The 14,213-nt window shown below is 35.4% G+C and overlaps 1 protein-coding gene across 5 annotated transcripts in view; it reads right to left on the bottom strand.

Annotated features, from left to right (window-relative positions):
• Window positions 1-207: 207 nt before the first annotated feature.
• Window positions 208-14,213, bottom strand: part of SLC44A5 (solute carrier family 44 member 5) — a 405,375-nt gene continuing 391,369 nt past the window's right edge. For 4 of the 5 annotated variants that reach the window (XM_047728193.1, XM_047728192.1, XM_047728194.1 and 1 more), the window contains 6 exons: window positions 13,493-13,596; window positions 12,374-12,447; window positions 11,688-11,758; window positions 11,482-11,570; window positions 9,868-9,952; window positions 6,552-6,842 (listed from right to left, as the gene is read on the bottom strand). In XM_047728193.1, coding sequence (XP_047584149.1) covers window positions 6,730-6,842; window positions 9,868-9,952; window positions 11,482-11,570; window positions 11,688-11,758; window positions 12,374-12,447; window positions 13,493-13,596 — 536 coding nt within the window. In that variant the 3' untranslated portion in view covers window positions 6,552-6,729. Of the gene's footprint in view, window positions 446-3,312; window positions 3,450-6,551; window positions 6,843-9,867; window positions 9,953-11,481; window positions 11,571-11,687; window positions 11,759-12,373; window positions 12,448-13,492; window positions 13,597-14,213 lie in introns of those variants that run through there. The other variant, XM_047728191.1, reaches the window with a different exon arrangement.

Below are 14,213 nucleotides of genomic sequence, written 5' to 3'. Positions count from 1 at the left end.
GTTCTGTCAGTCTTTGGGTTCTTTTCTGGGTTGTTTACCCTGATGTAGGTGTTATCTGGCTGTATCCCTCGGAGGAGGTGAGCTTAGGATCTTCCTACTCTGTCATCTTCCCGGGAACTCTTGATTGCTTTCAAATGTGCCATAACAGTCCCCAGTCTTCCCAGCACAAAAAACATTAGAGAAGATATTGCCAGATTCTGTGCTGTTTTAGCTACCTTTTATGCTTGGAAAGTTGTGGAGAAGTTGGCTAATTTGGCCCGAGGGTCCATGACCTTGATGTTATCCTGATGTCCAAGCCTTGTATAATGTGGTACTCAATTTTCATGAGTGAATCAATCACATTTGTTTTACTGAGGAATAGCTTTGTTTTCTGGGAGATGTATAGACTCACAGGGGCCAGAAGTAACTTAGGTCCTCAGAGAAGTCTTCAATATCCATGTTAGTTCTAGCAGAAAAAGCATGATACATGGACAATTACTTTGGGAAAGTAAATTGTTACTGCTATATTGGTCAGCTATTTATTTTCATCTGAAATTTATTGAATTGTATTCTTATAATCATATAGCTATACTTTAAAAACAAACATTAAGGATAATATTTGCAAAAAAACGAAAAAATGTCAAGATACCATTTCATATACCATGGTCTGCAATAATAATTTTAGTTCAATTTTGTCCATCTTATGCCAACAAAGACTGATTTATAAAGCATGTTCCCCAGCCCAGAACCAGATAATACTGGAGATAATTATTGTGCCTGGTTAGAGTTTAAGAGCAATTTCCTGAGGCACCACTTGTAAAAGTGAAAGAACATACATTGGAATGAGTGCTATTCATCTATACAGTAAAAGAAAAATACAGAATTGTTACACAGAGCCCGTTTCCAATATTAGTTTAAATAATAACTGCATTTTGCCTGGTGATTCCCCAGAACTTTTAATAGTGTAATTTTAGTGTATGGATTCACAAACTTCTTAAACTTTGTAGGCAACACAGAAAAATCTAATCATAGTCTAGTTTCAAACACTTTAGAAATAGGATTAGTGCTTTATCTTCTAAGAGTTCTTAAAATCTAAAGTAGAATTTAGATTTCTTCCAGAAACCAAACTATACTTTTATTTTAAGTTAGTAAGAATCACTAATTATATTAGCATCTAATTAGATTTGGAACATTTCAAAAGAACACTGAAAACTGCAAGAATATTTTATGTTTCCATTGAAAGAAATCCATTAAATTTTAAAGAAAAATTAATTTTGATGACTTAAGTAAAAAACAGATTCTTACACATTTGTTAAGGAAGAGCTGGATGTAAAAGAAAACTTTTAGCTTAAGATAAGCTATTGATAGGTACACTTAATCTTGTCTTAGAAAACTATTGTTAGTGTTCACATTTTTTAAACCTTCTCTAAATTCATCCCTGCCTTTAAAATGAGGAGATTTGCTTCTTCCAATGTTGGTAAAACCAAATGAGGGACTGAGCAAACCTTTGGTAAATTAAAACAAAGACCAACTAATTTAGGCCACTGTTTGGGTTTTAAAAATCCATCTCTTATCCATTTAGTTTTGACCTATTCACTTCATATAAATTATCAGTTACAGTTATTTGACAATGCACAGCTAGAGAAAAATGGAAATTTTTAAAAAGATAAATCTAGTAAAAAAAAATAAACAAAACTCTTAGTTGATACAGAGAAGATTCTGTCAGCCTGTGGTACGTTTTAAAAACTAAAGCTTTTCTCATTTTCTAGCTTAAAGAAATAAAAAGACAGGGCTTTTTTTTTTTTATCTAAATCTTTATTAGAAGAAAAAAAAACATTTAAAATGATGAGTAACAACAAATTTCATTTATTATTAAACATTTTAGTTATCAAAGATATTTAGACAATATGTTCCTAATATTTCTGCACAGCAGAAGCACACTGATTATAGAGCTCAGACTGTCATGTGCTCATGTGAGTTTGTTTTTGGCATAAAAGAATATCTAAAGTCACATTTAAACAAATGTGATCATAGATAACCTGATAGTAACTTACAGTTGATTCTCTACGCTTTCACAAATTATCATATCTGACTGACATTCCCTTGGGGTGAATACTTTAACATTGAGTAACAAACTGAATTCATTTTCTTTAAAGTTAGTAGTACTAGTAAAATTACTTAAAATTGAATTAGAAATCATGTTCCTTTTTACATTAGCACAATAAAAGTTAACATTATTAATAAACTGATTGTTTCATATCAAAAGTTAAAAAATGAAATAACATACATAGACCACGTCTTGATGATAATAAACAATCATTTAAAACAGACCGATTCAGTACATGACACCTGTGAGCACCCTTTCCAGGGGTAAAGTTTCCCTTTGTAATTTCTCAAGGTGTCCTTTTCCAAACTGTGTAAAACATTGAGAAATGTAATCTTATACCTATTTTCAAAGATTTACCATAGAAAAGATTAGATTTTTAAACTTTTCACTTTTAGTAAAAAAAACTAACAAGCAACCTTTCACTTTTTTTTTTTCTTGCGTGTAGTACACATTCATGAATGTCCACTAGGCGCAAGGGAAATTGTTTATGCTGCAAAATGTACTCTATATAGTGAGGATATCAAACATACTGAAATGACAAGTGGTTTCTAACCAGTGAGCTAAGAGGAAAACAAATTCAAGAAGACTTGTTTCAATCACTAAACATTGCAGGTTTTTTTTTTTTTTTTTTTTTTAAACAACGTTTGTAAACTTGCCCACAAAAGCTGGGTAATATTAAACAGCCAGTAAGGCACTTTGTCAGAGAGGACTAAGTAGTAAAGGCTGGATGATTGGCAATTTGTTTAATAGGAAACATTCTATACTTAAAGAGAGCAAAATCTGGAGTAGGCAGTCCTTTTACCAATTTACTGTCAAACAGGAGTGGGGAAAACTTTAAAATTTTCTATTTCACTTTGTTGACCAATTTCCCCTGCAGAAGTCTTTTAGTTATAATTTAAAAAATATATTAGGAGCTATCGGTTTAAATAATGTTTCATTTTTCAATGTAATATATAAAGAATATGAACATATTCAGTAGTGTTTTCAAAACATCCAAGCCACTGTATTTAAAAATGAATTACACAACAAAAGATCTTAGTATAAAAATGTACCATGTTGTTAACAATTCCCTTGCGACTTCTGATGGCTTCACATATTACAGTATAAGCTTTGGTATTAAACATGCAAATAAAAGCCAACAAGGTGGTGAATACAGTGTCCCAAGTACAAAGCACTTATGAAACGAGTGTTGCGCAGACACAGCAGATGAAGATTGGGTTACACACCGCGCTGCAGGATGACCACAGTTTGCACTTCTAATGCTTCTTAGTTTGCATACTTGGCTCGTTCAAAATCTTCAGCAGAGACTGACTCATGTAATAGGGCCTTTCAGGAGAACCATCGTTTCTTTCTATATCTTCCACTAGGAGGAAGAATGGCACAGAGTAAATATCAAAGCAAAACTGTAAGAGAAGTAACGTCGCCATCTGCTGCACACTTGCTTTACAGCAGTTCAAAACTTTTCTCCTCTCTCTCTCTCTCTTTTAAAATAGCATAGCTTGGCATCATCATTATAAACATACCTATGAGAAAACAAGCAGCCCTTGTTATCATGTTAGTAAAATGCCATCTAATTCTGTGTACTAAGTCACAGTCTGCCAATAATGCATGCCTCTCAGGGGTATGATTGAGGAAATAACTTCTACCTTCTTTCGGATGGCAAACTAACCAAAAATAACAAAAACAGAAAGCCTCATCCGGAATTTCTAAATTCACCTTCAAATTCCTGAAAAGTAGTATGTACTCAATTTACTTTCTAAATTATTGTGTTTGTTCAAAATTGCTTTTGTTTTGCCATCAACAATTTGGGTAGCACAGTTTTAAAGATTTGTAAAGTTTTAATGTATTTCAGAGCCTTAAACTGTAAGTTTTGAAAAATATTGTTTTGCAGTTAATTACTTGAATTGCTTTATAAGATAATAGCTTCTAATTTCTTCCCTCAAAAATAATGCTCATTTTTATTCTCTTCTACACAAAGAAGTAACTAGTGAGGAAAACTTTTTCTGACTAGAACTAAGTCCATAATATAGTTAAAACTTCTGTACTTAGAGATTCTTCCTTTAAGTAGTAAATAAATTATTTAAAAATATTGCACCAAATAACATTTCTTTTCTTATGATTTTGTACCCATGGGTTATATCCTTAAATTATAACCAGCTATAGAATGTGCCTCCATATAATTCAGTGAACACTCTTACTCTAATGAACTTTTTGGTCCGATCAGCAGATATAATGTTAAACATGTAATACATGGGCCCCACCTAGTCCAAGAATCTAAAATACGGAAGTAGTTATGATTATTCAAAGTCTCCAAATTAATCTTTGTCTTAATTTTCTAACTCCTGAAACAGCCAAGAATGTAATATGGGCAACTAGTTTCTTGCGTGTTGATATGTATTTTATTCAAGTGATTTTCCAACTTTTATGTGTATCAGAATCAACTAGAGAACTTTATAATAATTCACAAGCTACCCCGTACCCAAACACAACATATCAGATTCTGTTAGGGAAGGGGCACAGACGTCTATTAGAAGTTCTCAGAATGATTCTGATGCCTACCAAAAAGAATTAGAATTGTGTTGTTTCATCATTATGTATCATTCAACTACTCCTGAAAAGGATATATTCTCTATCATTTTTTAACACTTAAGAGAGAGGTAACTGGGACACCTGGGTAGCTCAGATGGTTAAGCCTCCTACTCTTGATTTTGGTTCAGGTCATAATCTCAGGGTCATGAGGTCCAGCATTGGGCTCTGCACTGTGTATGAAACCTGTTTAAGATTCTCTCCCTCTCCTCTTTCCTGCTGCTCATGTGTACACATGTGTACTTGCACTCTCTCTCTCTCTCGCTCTCAAAAATAAAAAAAGAAAGAAAGAAAGGGAAAAAGAAAAAAGAAAAAAGAGAAGTAACTATTTACTAGATCTTGGTTGAGACTTCTATGTTGTTGGATAACAATAACCATCCAGAAAGACAGATTATCACCCTTCTCTGAATTTATACTTCAAGGAGAATGAGAGTGAAGGCCCTTTTCCATGAGGTGAAGCCAGGTGACACTTCTGACCCTAATAACCTCAAGAAAATAAGCCAAGAACAAGATGGTGGCCATTATAAAGACCTATTTTGAAAATCTTCCATATTCATTGGCTTCTTGCTATTAAGCTATCAGAGTCAGTCTAAATCTAGGTTCCCATACTTCAGGATCATTAAATAAGTTGGTTTTTATATTAATTTGTGACACAATGATACATTTCTGACTCTTCTTAAATAGATGGATCATAGTTAGATCACATTTCAACCACAATCTTAGATCAACACGTTTCTTTCTATCAATACATAAATAATCCCTATACACAAGCTTAGTGTAAATGCCCAAGGATACTACTTGATTCAGTGTTCCTTTGGGGTAACTGTTAGCCAAATCATACACATGTGCACACAGGAGTAGACACGCAAAGTACTTGAGTGTCTGATTCATGTTCTGCTCCACCATGCAAAAGACTAAGGTATGGCTGCCAGCAACCAGCTTGTTGCTGTGACCAGCAAGGATGGAGTGTAAAAATAACTTTCCTACTAAACTTTCAAGGGAGAGATTTCCTAATGCACAGTACACCCCTGTAAAGGTACGAGAAAAGGTAACAGTGGAGTGCTAGTAGTATATTTCCTTAGGGTAAAATCTGTAGTGTCTTAATCATCTTTTCTCTTTCCTCACATAAGTTGAGCTACAACTAAAACTTTTGTAGAATGAAGTAAAAAAAATCTCTTTCATCTAGAAAAACAGATATGCTTGTTAAAGATAGAATCACTCTTCTGAAACAAATCCATTCCAATTTTCTGTATGGTGGGAATAGGAAAATAGGAATTGGTCTCCATCTGGATTAGAGACAAAAGGTATAAGTTATGTATCTATCTCAGTTTTGTTCAGAATATTTTCATGGTGGCTAGATGTTATTATTGGAAATGATATCCCAAAATCCAGATTCAACTTTACTATGAATATAATTTCACTAAAACAAAGAGGTTCCCCAGTAATTTTTACCTAGCAGTGTTCTCTATGAAACTTGTATAACATTAACATCTCTGTTTCAAACGGTCTTGAATCACACACTGAAATATACTTCCTAGGAAAACATTTATACAAGTTTAATCACAGTTGAGAAAGCTGTCCACTAGCTGGAGCAGCTATAAACATAGCACCATATTTACAAATTTAGTACCATATGCTGGTTAGCTATATCAATCTTTTTTATGGCTAATTGACTATACATTTAGAGTGCTTTCAAAAAATTGCCTGAATATCCTTTACAAATATACATTTATAAAAAGAAAGGCGAGCAAAGTGCTTCAATGGGAAACAGCACTCTGAGTTATAAAAGTCTCATTTAAAACACTTTTGGCTATAGGCTTTAAAAATATGTTTGACATTTACACCTTGCTTTTCAGCTGGGACCACAATCTATAAAGTATCCTAGTTCACAGAGGCTACTGTCATCAAATGCTCGTCACCTCAGGTGGTACCATGTTCTGGCTTTTCAGGAATAAGCTCAGAAATTTCACATTACTCAAAAGCATCACTTTCACATTACAAATGATCTAATTTACAAAAGTTCTATTTAAAAATGAATGTCACTGTTTGGAGCTTTTCTACTCTTTCTGCTTCTGGGGAACTAGTTGCATCTTGTTCAGAGTTCCGTGCAGGGTAGGGGCTATGTAGTAGGGTTTTTCTCTGGATCCATCATTTCTTTCCAGATCTTCACCTGTATATGCAGCGGCCAAAGCAGGCAAAAGCAGCAAGCGGCAGCAGAATTAAATGTATTTTTATGAATTGGAGAATCAAACAAGGAAAAATCAGAGAAATTAGTGTTAGAAAGTCAAATATAAGACAATTAGTACTGTTAAGTTGCTGGACCAAGTAAGAAACTTCAATCTCTGCCAGGAAGAACCGAAACTTCCTAAATCCCACCAATGCCCAAAGAGGTTTATTTTGATAGTTTAAAGATTAATAAGATCCTTGATGTGCTTTCAACAGAATCATCTCTAAATCTGTGACTGTTCTTTTCAGAAAGGTAAAATGCCACGTCTTCTGAGAGGAAGCTGAATAAAAGTCTGTGATAAATGTGGAATAATAATTGAATTTCAGAGCCCAAAGTCCCTTTTAATGAAAGTCCATACCTGTAACATTACAGATGAAGAAACGGAGACCCACATATTGAAATGATTCTCCTGACGTCAAAAGCTCTGGAGCAGTCAGAATGAGGTGAGGACCCAGCCTCTTGACACCTAGTTCGGTTCTGGTTCTACTTAACCATAAGTCATCCTGTCTTAAATGTTCTCAGAATTGCATTACAAAATTAGTGGCAGTGTTTTCTGACTTCACATAACACATGAATTTACCTTCCTGCCTTGCCTAGGCTAATAATAAAATGACAGAGTGTTCACTGAGCACATACCTATTGGGTGATTCAGGGAAAGCCCCAAAATGATGCTGAAGCGTAAGAAGTTGGAATTAAGAATTAAGCTTCCTAAAGATAGCATTCGCAGCAGATAATATCTATCAATACGTATACAAGTACAACTTAACTCTATGTATTCACTAAGTGTATTAAAGATTTTGTTATTCATAGCCTTTATTATGACAAAGGATAAGAAATATTATGTAAAAACATACAAGATAATCATAGATTTATGGAATAATTCTAAATTGTTTTTCATCCTTTTGGGGGAATTGTTGGATTACTGATTTAGATTTTTTATATTGGACCTCACAATGACCTTTCTCAGACAAAATGGAAAGCTGAGGAGTGAATATGATGGATACATTTTTGTTCTTTCTTCCTTAACCATATTTCTATATCATATATAGTATATCTATATTGTTATTACCCTTGAAGCATTTTATTAGGAAGCCTGGTATGAATCACATTAATAATCATCAATAACATTACTTTTTTCTCAAACTGGGACCAAAATTCTCATTGCCTGGTAATATTAAAAAGATGCGCAATGTTTCTATAAATGCAGTGTTTGCAAATGGCTTGCATTTTTAAAAATACCAGCTGTCTGGCAGCCAAGAGAATAAGTATAAAAAGAGATTATAAAAGATTATATAAAAAATTATAAAGATTATCTAGGTACAGTTATACACAATCAGAATTTGGCTTACAGCACCATTTAAGAAGAATGTTTTCCAAAGTAAGATGTTGCCCATAGCAAAAGTTAGGGAAGGAGGAGAAATAGAATTTGGTATCCCTTGTCCTTTATTCTTAAAGACAAGAGTCTCCAGAAGGAAACTGTTCATGTCCAACACACAAGCATTGAGTAAAGCTGAAATTACACCTGATTTTCAGAAGTTGGCAATTATTAACATAAAAAGTTGGGAAACAGTTCTTACCTCTCAAATTTAATATCCTTGTCAAATTTAAAATCTGTAAGATTTTTCCAGAGCTTCCAAAGATTGGGAGCTCGTGGCTTCTATGCATTTCCTGAGATACATTTTCAGAAACATTTTCAGTTACAAGAATGGGGAAGATCCTAACGGGATCTCCCACTGTTGCTATAATGAGTATCTGAGATGAAAAAAGAGATCTTTGAACATTTAAGACCTCTGTCTCAGGCACTACAATTCTGTGCTCCTTCCTCCATCTCTAACCTGAGCTGAAGTTTGTTCATGTGGCATTTTGTAGATGGCTTCTCCTAATAAACCGCTGACAGTGGCATTAGAAGATGATTAAACATGTCTGTTTCGTTCATAGCCAGAGAGAGAACTAACTACTATGCATAGTTTTCTTGATTTCTGAATTATCCAGCTACTGAAAATAATTTTTAAATATTAAGAAAAAAAAGGCAAACCACTTTCCAGGAGGTTTTTCTTTTTTCCCCTTGAATATGTCTCCTTATAAGTATTATCTCCTCCCCTGACCCCTGTGTAAAGTTGGTGTTGTGAGTGATGCCAAAAAATAAACTGTTAATTTTACACAAGTGGATCACTCAGTAATGACCTGTCATAGAATGTTTTCTCTGCTTCTCTTAAGAACAAGGTGCCAGAGAAATAATCTCTATAGGGTATAGCTGGAGGGCTTAACAATTTGTTCTTTCACCTGCTGAGCCTCCTTTCTCTAGGCTGAAGGTAAGGGCCAAGTCAAGTTCCTAGGGCACTAGGTTCTCCAAGGCTTTTATGATGAGATGCTAATAGAAAACCTATCCATTATGAGTTACAAATGCCACATAGAGGCACAGCAAATAAGTCAGTGATGAAAGCTCTCAAGATGTATTTTAACTCTAAGCATCAGAATTGATCGAGCTGTTTCCCAGACACTCCCCTCAGTGAATTTAGTGCGAATTGGCTCTATGTGTTTCTGAAACCATTGCCAGCTTGGCTTTATCAGAATTAGAAAAGCTCCCCTCAAAGTGTTCCTGTAGTCCAGTCTCAAAGCCCAGTTATGTCCTCAGTTCTGTTAATGATTCAATTCTGTTGTGGTTTATCATTAAAACTTGTAAATACTAAGAAACAAACAAACAAAAAAAAACAGTTTCATGCTAACACAATGCAGTGGAGACCGAGATTCATTTCAGAGCTGACTCTCCTGTGGTTTGCCAGCTCCATTCTCTCAGCTGTTAAGGTTTAAAGAGCATCTACTAAACAGAGTCTCTTTCCAATAAACAGTATTTGGTAGTTGCAGCCAAACCATAGCAAATCCACAAGCCAGCTAAGTACATGGGTCTTAACCTTCTTATCTTTCAGTTACTCTCCAAAGGGAGAAAACACATATACTGAAAACTTACAGAAGCAGATGAAAATTGTATCAATACACATTGCATAGACACTGAAGAATCCATGGGCAACTAGGTAAGATCCAATAATGACTGTCTGTAAATGAGTAAAGAACAAAATGAAGATGTCATTAACTTGTCCAGAAGAACAATAATGCAGCTTTAAATGAAAGTCAGGATGAGAAACATTGAAGTATCCTATGTAGAAAAGATTTCAATATAGAGACCAAAAAAAAAAAATCCAATAACAATTTTGGGTACTTTGCACTGGGATTTAAATATATTATATTACCTGTTAGTTTTCTTACCACTAATCCCCAATGCCTACAAAAATACCCCAGATTTAGGATCCTGTACACTGATGCAGGAAAGCATCCGAGTTAAGAGCACACACTGCCTAGGGGTTGAATCACTTGCCAGGCACTCACTCAACAAGTTACTTAACCTCACTGTGCCTCCTGCCTCCTATAAAAAATTACTGGTGGGGGGCACCTGGGTGGCTCAGTGGGTGAAGCCTCTGCCTTCGACTCGGGTCATGATCCCAAGGGTTCTGGGATCAAGCCCCACATCGGACTCTCTGCTCAGCGGGGAGCCTGCTTCCCCTTCTCTCTCTGCCTGCCTCTCTGCCTACTTGTGATCTCTCTCTGTCTAGTAAATGGATAAAATCTTTGAAAAAAAATTACTGGTGGGCGAGGGGAGAATGTGAATAATAACAGTATTTATAACATATGGATTGAGCAAATGAGTTAATTGCTATAGATGCTGCCAGGCTCCCATCAGGTCCTCTTCAAATGCTACATCTCTCCTCCAGTTGTTAGGAATGTAGGCTGCGGAAGACTGAGAGGATTCCCTCACTAGGAATTGCCCTTGTTGCCAGGAACTGCCTCACCCAAGGTTACACCCCCATCCAGGGGGCAATCCCTGGCCAACCACGGCATACAGAGGCCTAATTCTTCCTTCAGAAGAATTCCCGTCGATATGTCTGAGGCCCCCACTCTACATGCAGCTTTTTCCTTTGCCCATGCCTGCCCTCCTCACTTCCTTGTTACAAGGGTATCTCAGGAAAACACTTCCTAATAAAACTTCTGCATGCAATACTGTCTCAGAGGTTGTTTCTAAGGAATCCAATCTGAAACAGAATAAGGCTTGGCACAAAGTAGGACCAATAATGTTAACTATGATTATTTTTCTTGTTCCCTTTTTTTTTGCCATCTCTGATAAATCAGAGTCAATATTACCCAGTGGTTATGAATGAATTGTGTCCTCTCAAAATGCCTATGTTGAACCTAATCCCTAATGTGATGAGGTTTGGGGAGGTGAGGTTTGGGGAGGTAAGTAGGTCATGAGGGTGGAGCCCTCATGAATGGGATTAGTGCCCTTAAAAGACAAGATAGGAGAGATGATGCGATCTCTCTCCACCATGTTAGGATACAGTGAGAAGGCGGGGGAGAGGGGTGTCTCTTTGCAAACCAGGAAGAGAGCTCTCACCAGGAACTGAATCTGTGGGCACCTTAATCTTGGACTTCTCAGCCTTCAGAACGGTGAGGAATAAATTCTTGCTTAAGCCATCCAATCTATGATATTTTTATTATAGACGCCTGAACTGACTGAGACACCAGATCTTACCAGTAAAGGTAGCCAGTAGTAATTTAAAGATGTCGGTCCTTCTATCATCGTTGGCAATCTGTGTGTGAAGAGTAAAAAGGCCAGGACACCTACATTGGACAGGCAGAACATGCATATTATGTATTTGCAAAGAAACATAGTTTTTTATAGCAAAGAAGTTATTCCAAGTACCTTTTAGACTTACTATATTTATTATTATTACTTACCTATACATCCAGCAACTAGAATTTTCCCCAGGATTAGTACAAAGTCTGTAACTTTATCCATAACTGCAACTCTGAGAATCAGAAAAAAAAAAAGAAAGTATAATTTTGTGTTTAAATTACATTTGTCACTAGATATTTATGAGAGTAAATAATTCATGAGCTCGTTTTGATATGTCTTTGCTGGAAATTTTATTTGGCCTTTGTTAAATGCAAGAAATGAAGGTAGACCTCCCAAATGAAGTTCTGATTTATTTTTGATGAAGTAAACATAAGATGGCATTGTAGGGCTATCTGGCATAATTAGATATGTCAGCCTTTGTTTCAAAGCCCAAGTAAGACACCCTGAATTTTGAGAAGGTTTCGTTTCTTCCCTGCTTTTGCTCACTCAGACTCTGTCAATTTGGGGAGAAGGAAATGGTCAGAGACATGATGTTTGTGTGGAGAATTTCTTGAGCAGAAGGGATAATAAAAATCAATAAAATGCCAGTGAGTGTGAAGATGTAGATGGATGATAGAAGCAACATTCTAAGATACAAAAAGAAATAGTGTGAGAGAGATTTAAATCTATCCAATTGAAAGATAATATTCATGTCTAATAAGATCACCATCAATTTAAATCACATGTGACGTATTTGATGCTCAAGGTTCACCAAATTTTCTTTTGCAAATTCAACCTGATTACTTACTTTAAAACATTTCTCATCAGCAGATTGAAAGCATCTCTTGCTGACCTGCAGAAGTTTTTGCCATATATTGCAATCTGAGGAAAACAGTTGTTATTATTCTGGAGTCAGTAACATGCCCTAACAAGACCAACAGACAATCCAATGACAGGAAAATGAATTAATTCTCTTATCACCCAGCCTGCTACTGTCATTCCTCTTTCTAGCCTTTGGGTACATGTGAGACCAGAGAACTGTACATCCTCAACTCTGCACAGCTGTCAGGGGCATTTACAATAAGGTATGCTTCAGATGCTATATGCCTGTTAACACTCCATGGGAATTCACACAGAGGTAGATCTTTTTCTCAAATCCCAGGATATGGTTTCTGTCTTTGAAGTGTCTGGGCTAGGTAGGGTCTGTTGTGAATAGGAAAAATGTTGCAGCATTCACTTTAAAGATTATTCTCAGGAAAACAACACCTTTCGATACATTGATTTATTGATTAAAAGGCTTAATACAGTATTCTTACTGGAGGTAAATTAATGACTATTTAAATCTTCAGGACTATTTGAATCACCCCTGCAGATTCTGTGTCATGGTGATAATAAGCAAGTATCATAAGGTTGTAGTTACTAAATTTTAGAAGAATTATGTTTTTGGAACCCCTGTTTTTAAAAATCTCCATATTCCCATAGGAAAGAAGTAACACTTTAGTTAGGCCTTATCGATTCCCACACATTTCAACATAAGATTTCCAAGAAGAAATAGACCATTCCCTAGAAATATGTAAGTCCCAGAATTAGAATTTTTTTCTCAGAGTGGAATATAGACTAACCTCTCCTTTCACTAAACAATGTCAAAGACACACAAAATCTTTTCAATCTAACATATTTAAAAATTTCCAAGGTAAATAATATTTTCCCTCTTTAAAAAGATATTAACAGTAATAATGAAGTACAGTTAAGATGTTATCTCAACTAGGAAAGCATAGTTCTGAATCATACATGGGAATCACAAATCCTTATATCAACATAGTGATAAATTCAACTGCATGAGGTAAAAAGTGTTAGAGATGGAAATGTGCAAATGGGGTTTGGGTTTGCAAAGAAGAAATTAGTAAATAAAAAATAATCTACTTACCATAACATAGGCATTTCTGTTAAAAAACTTTACCATTCTTTCCAAACACCAGAAACAGCATTTTAGGCAGCACTGTAGAAATTTACAAACGTTGTTCTGGGCCTCTATGAAAATGAAATATTCAAATCTATTAATGATTTGTAACTAAACTTTATGATCAAAAAATAAAAATTTTAAAAATAGGCTTTTTAGGGGTGCCTGGGTGGCTCAGTGGGTTGAGCCTCTGCCTTCGGCTCAGGTCATGATCCCAGGGTCCTAGGATCGAGCCCCACATCAGGCTCTTTGCTCAGCGGGGAGCCTGCTTCCTCATCTCTCTGCTTGCCTCTCTGCCTACTTGTGATCTCTGTCTGTCAAGTAAATAAATAAAATCATTTTTAAAAATTTGATAAAATATACAGTTACCATTTTAACTATTTTAAGTGTACTATTCAATTATGTACAATACTGTACAAGTCAATTCAATTCAGTCCATTAAGTGCATTCACAATGTTGTACAATCATCATCACTATCCATTTCTAGAACTTATCATCTCAAATAGAAACTCTGTACTTATTAAACAATAACTTCTCATTCTCCGCTTCCCTAAGCCCCTGATAACTTCTAGTGCAGTTTGTATGAATTTGCCTCTTCTGGACACCTCATATAAGTGGAATGATAAAATATTTATCCTTTTTTTAAAATTTATTTTTTATAAACATATATTTTTATCCCCAGGGGTAC

This window comes from Lutra lutra, chromosome 4 (assembly GCF_902655055.1).
Source record: "Lutra lutra chromosome 4, mLutLut1.2, whole genome shotgun sequence".
Taxonomy (NCBI): Eukaryota; Metazoa; Chordata; class Mammalia; order Carnivora; family Mustelidae; genus Lutra; species Lutra lutra.
This window is presented reverse-complemented; position numbering and strand designations above follow the sequence as displayed.